Consider the following 6000-nt stretch of genomic DNA (forward strand, 5'->3'; position numbering starts at 1 on the left):
AATTACTAATTAATGTCTTGTTATTGAAGAGCTGTTTTCTCTAAGTACATTTTAACATAATTTCTTTAAAATATTATTCATATAATATATGATAAATACATATTTATGTAACTTTTTTTAAGTTATAAAATTACTAATCAATTAGTAATTTATATTGTTGAATAATACAAAATTTATAAATACATATTTTTAAAAATATTTTACAATTTATTAGCACTTATTTATGTACATCTTTCGGATTTTTTAGCACATAAAAATCCTATCCTATTGATAACTAACCACTCGCACACAAGAAAAAAAATTTTGACTAATTGAGTGATTATTTTTTCTGTTTGCTTTAGCAAAATAGCAGGTTGTCTAGGTGTCCCCAAACAGTCAATTAACTAAGCTTCCATACTTCACAAATTTTAAATAAGGAAAAAAATAAAATTAAGTGCTTGCCGAAAATTATAAATTATAATCATATTCTTGTCAGTGATGGATCTAATTTTAATCAAAACATGGCTATACTCAAAACAGATGGTGATGGAAGAAGTTTGTGAAAACCAGGGACTATCAAAAATACATCAGAGGCTTTACTTTTATGATTTTAGCTGATGAGAGGTTTTATGATTTCAGCAGGCTTTCTTTGCAAGAAAACTGATGAAATAATTCAGGGACCCTAATTAAGGCCACAATAAATTTATAATTGTGATGAAAAGGAAGTAGAGGAAATCAGCTACGTTTCAAGAGAAGGAGAGAGTTTTATGGAGTGCTAATCAGAATGGAGATTACAAATTTAAACTTTGATTGGCTAAGCAAAAGAGCATAGAGTTTTAAAAAAATGAACAAGAATGATGGTGAAGGTGCTAACCCATCATTCGTTGTAGGAGTCGAATCCAAAATTAGTTAAACTGTTGGATTAAATATTTATGAGAAAGGGAATTACACAACATAAAACATGTTACATGTTACCAACTGGTAGCCTTATCTTAGTGCAGCTCTGTAATAATGATACTGTTGCTTTCACAATTTTCTTGTATTTCCTCATTCTATTATTCCGATCCTCTATTACTGTTTTTCTGTGTTACCTAAGGTAGTTGCAGTCGGTATTAACTTGGTTCATCAAGATTACTGTATGTTGAAACTATGCTATAACTTGATCAATCCAATGGAAACCAAGTATTGGTTAATAACCAAATCAAAACATTTTAAGTATTTGTCTTTTTAATATTGTGTGTGCTCTTCCAGATTGACTGTGGTTATATTTTAAGTTATTATTAGTTACTATATCATTAAAATAATTTTATTTATATATTATCCTGAAATTCAATATATATTTTTTTTTAGGTGTTTACAGTGCCACAGTTAAAACCTGTCACAAAATTGAAACTAACAGCCTGTGAAGGTGCACGGGTGCGAAGAACAATTTTGGCTACATTTACTGCTGGGTCTCATGTAGAAACTTGTCTCTTATGCCTTACTAATTTAGGGGATGTTGTGGTCCTTGCTCTTCCCGATCTTCGCCGCCAAGTTAGTTTGTGATTTATTTTTAATTTTTAAGATTACTGGTTTATCATATTTTATTCACTTCAGAATTTTTCTAATTATTAACTTATAGAACTATCTTAAAGTTATTTTCCATTATAGATGTTGGAAATCCTTGCAATTTAGACAACTCATTGAGAACTTTAAGTTTTTATGGAAGCAAAATGAAGAAATAATAAAAAAAAAATTACTATTACTTTAAAACTATAATATTTAAAAATAATTTTTTTAAACCATTAAAATTCAAATGAAAATATTCTCTTTATTGTTTTAATTTTACATTAAGTGATTTAAAATGACCTAAAAAGTTTTATTTATTTTAATGTTAATTTTTCAGATTTTTTTTTTATAGTTATATCAAAACTATACTATAATTTATTTAAACAAACAAAAACTAAATTATTATGGTCGTTTTAATGATGATAGAAACATGAAATCTTACAAGGAGCCAGCCATAAGAAATACCTAGACTTTTAAGTGGATTGGGCTACTGGGCTAGTGCCGTGACCTGAGGGATGCCACAGATGGGGGACAAAAATTATAACCATTTTAATAATATTTTTTAAATTTTTAAAGCGCAAACTGGCTATAGATTTACTATGTTTATCAGCTATTCATATGTTTATCACATAAGGAAATAACTTCCTCTACTCAACTAGCTCAACGCCCACCAGGTTAATTGGTGAAGTACAGCCAATCCAATCCAAACTCTGAGGAAAGTCCTTAAATTTTCTCCAACATCATCCACCCATCTGTACCAAACTTGGAGTGGATTCTTAGATTTGGTGCCATACCTGTATTTATCAATAAGTTATTTGTTTTGTTTTTTTTGTGGTGAAACAGATTACTTCTAGCTACAGATTTTTGTGATTCATAGAAGTTAACGTTGATAGTCTTATCTACCAAGTTGTAATGCTTTTCCTTAGCTTGATTTTCTGATATTTGTAGGCAGTGATTGAGATCTGAACAGTGTTTAATTGGAAAATTTTCCTTTTCACAGACTTGAAATCAATGGCATTGCCATTAAAAACAATGTGCTTATATGCCGATTTTGAGGAATAGAAGGGGGTATCAAATTATTCCAGATTCCTACAGCCCATGATAAGCCCTTGGGGATTCATAATTCAAACTCATGTCATGTTTTAATGTTATTCAAACATCAAATTACAAAAAGTAGGTATTATCAGTCGTTATAAGTATATTGCTTGATACCAATATGAGTAGATCCTGATTTTCACTTTGTAGTTAAAATTTTCTTCTGAGAAGCAATAGTCATGATAAATTCTATAGTTTCAATTTTTTAAGTATTTTGTATTTCCTTATATGATCCTCTTAGATTTTAATTTAATGTTTCAAAATTTAAAATAAATTCCGTTTCAAAAGGTGAAGGTGATGACAGCATACTTATTAATCATGAAATGTTTTGCCAGGTAAATGCAGCTGTTATTCGACGAGAAGATATTAACGGAATCTCCTCGCTCAGCTTTACCGAGAAGGGAGAAGCTTTGTACCTACACTCTAGTAGCGAGTTGCAAAGGGTGAGCTTGTCGACCAACTGCGTGACCATCGCTAGGTGTAGAGTGGAGCTCCCTCCTGGAGCCAGACCTCCCCTGCAGAGTGACAACACCAGCCAGAGCTCAGAGTCCTCTGAAGCCAGCAGCTCTTCATCTTCATCCTCATCCTCAGCTGACAGTCAACAGCCAGGTTATCTCACCTTTCCATTCCAACAACTCCCAACAATTTTTGACATGTTACTTTTTTATTTTCATAAATGCAAGTAAATAGGTGAGACTGACAAAGAGATATGTGAAGTTTATGGTGTCAATTGTTTCACAGAATGTATGTGTCAGAATTCGGTTTAAAAAATTTTGTTCTAGAGATTTTTTACTGAAAGATGACTATTATTATGGTCAACCTTCTGAAGTTGATGGTGACAAAATGGAAGCCATTATTGAATTAAATCATCATACAACTGTCCGAGAGATTGCAAAACAGGTTAATGTATCACAGACAACAATTGAAAGTCATACAAGACATCTTGGACTGGTTAAGAAGCTAGATATTTGGGTTGCACACAAATTGAAAGAAATTCACCTAACACAGTGAATCATTATTTTTGATACACAAATGTAATGTAATTGACTAATTTTGATGATGAAAAATGGATCATGCACAATACCATTAATCAAAAAGGTCATGGTCCAAGCATGATAAACAAGCACAAACCATATTAGTTGGGTTGCATCAGAGAAATATCATGCTGGTAGTTTGGTGTAATTATAAAGGTGTTGTGTATTTTCATTTTTTTCCAAGTATCCAAATGATTAACTCAGATGTTTACTTCCAACAAATAATGTAACTGGAGGAAGCAATCAAAGTGAAAAGTCCAGAATTGACAAACTCTAAGGAATCATATTAAGCACAACAACATGGGGCCTCACACATCTTTAGTAACATGTGCAGATTTATTGGAGCTTATTTGAGAAGTTATGTTGCAAACTCCAATCTTGCACTATCAGATTATCATTTATTTTGAAGTGTTCAAAACTATTTAAATGGTAAAACTTTCAGTATTAGTGATATTGAACCTCAAATTGCACTTGGTTGAGTTTTTGCTGATATGGAGCAGAAATTCTATAAGTATGAGACCAAGAAGTTACCAGAAATATGCAAAAGTTTAACGATCAGAATGTTTCTAAAATTTCTATAGAGAAACAAAGCAGCATTCTGTGTAAAATTCTAATTGTTTTTAAAATCATAGTTGGTAACATTTTTGCTCTAATCCATTCAAATCTTTATGATTTGATTTATTAAAATATGTAACCCATGGTGTAGTATATGTAGCTTAAAAGCTTGACAAGAACCTTGGAGCTTGAGCGAAGAAATTATTCTCAAGGAAGTGCAATTGTTTCCTCTCTAAATAACCAGGAAGTTGTCTTATCAAACAGCCACTCTCTTGAGTTTTTGTATTACATTTCTTCAATTGGTTAAACTAATTCTTAAATTGATTGTTATTTCAATCAATTAAAAAATAGTTTAGGATTTATAATTTTCTTATTTATTTATTTGTTGTTTTCATGTAAGCAATTTATTATTTATGTCTTGGTTTATTATTTTCAATGAATGATCTTTGTAATTACAAAAAACAAATAATAATTATATATAAACCATTTGAGGTTTACGATAGATAGGGAAGTTTAATATTAAAATAGAGTAAAACTCAAATATGTCATCCATAGTTTTTCTCTTGTATATTATTGTATTTACTTATCTAGTTTCAATAATAATTCATTGATTTTTCAATTTATGAGATTTTTAACCTATATGACTTACAATAAACTGCCAAGCTAAGGTGCAAGGTTATTTTTAGACGTGAATTACTGTAACTTAAATCATAGAAATTGATTATTACAATCGAGTTCAGAACATTTCTCCTTGATATGTGACGTTAAGGTAGTTGTGGAGGGGGTTAATTATGCCTTTTCTCCTCTAACTAGTGCCTGCTCCCTAAATAGGTCTTTCTTATGTTGTGAAGACCTGTCTGAATTTTTAGACCTCATGGGTGGTTGTTTGATTTTTTTATTAATTTAAACTAATAGTTAAATTATACTAAAAGTTTCAGGAGCTATTTGCTTACTACAATAAAATTTTTAGAGTGTATATTTTTTTAATTTCTCAGATAATTTGTGCCTCTTCATGTTAAGAAATGCATTGCAACTGGCATAAGAGTCATTAAATAAGAAAATTTTAAATCCTTCAAATTTTTGGTTGAGCCACCAATGCAAAATTTTCTGTTAATGATTATTTACGCGATTAACTTTTTGACATTCTCAGTACTTGTTGAAATGTCTGAATTTGTTATTTATGAATAATATTTTTCTTTCTCTATTTCTTAGCAGAGAGGAGAGAAGGAAGACCAGAAGCCGGAGATGCCAATAGGACAGAGATAAAAGAAAATGGAGTCTCTGAAACTTCTACCCACGACTTAACACTATCAAGTGTTGATATCACAATTGATTCAGTTAAAGACCACCTCACGAAGTAAGTTACACTTCATTTTTACTGATCAAATCTATATAGAAAAATATTTTGTATTGTAATTTGATTAAGAATGTTTATTTATTTTAAAACTTTGTTAATAGCCTACAAGTTCAGTCATGACATGTAAGCAGTTATTTAATTTGTTCATATCATGTCAATGATTAAAATGAAATTATTATTCCTTCATTTGTTGGCACTGTTTTGATTGTCTTTTTATTGCACTCTAGCCTCTCAGTTTCTCTATTCGCTTTATATCATTTTCATAAATGTTGAATGTGATTAATCAAGCACTGAGATAGATATGAGACATCAATTATTTCAATTTTTATTTAACCTCAACCCTAAAGGGCTCAAATATTCATTTATAGTTTTATAATGAGGTGTAGATAGTTGACCGTAGATTAATGATTGGAGAAGTTTGTGGGGGGGGGG

At 30.4% G+C, this 6000-nt stretch overlaps 1 protein-coding gene across 4 annotated transcripts in view; it reads left to right on the top strand.

Annotated features, from left to right (window-relative positions):
- Positions 1-6000, top strand: part of l(2)gl (LLGL domain-containing protein l(2)gl) — a 50520-nt gene that overhangs the window by 32806 nt on the left and 11714 nt on the right. For 2 of the 4 annotated variants that reach the window (XM_014429976.2, XM_014429978.2), the window contains exons 19-21: positions 1330-1512; positions 2958-3231; positions 5424-5568. In XM_014429976.2, the coding sequence (XP_014285462.1) occupies positions 1330-1512; positions 2958-3231; positions 5424-5568 (602 nt within the window). The remainder of the gene's footprint in view (positions 1-1329; positions 1513-2957; positions 3232-5423; positions 5569-6000) is intronic. The other 2 variants (XM_024359844.2, XM_067049234.1) reach the window with 1 other exon arrangement.

The sequence above is a fragment of the Halyomorpha halys genome, unplaced genomic scaffold, assembly GCF_000696795.3.
Source record: "Halyomorpha halys isolate HHAL.00 unplaced genomic scaffold, Hhal_1.1 Scaffold844.1, whole genome shotgun sequence".
Classification (NCBI taxonomy): domain Eukaryota; kingdom Metazoa; phylum Arthropoda; class Insecta; order Hemiptera; family Pentatomidae; genus Halyomorpha; species Halyomorpha halys.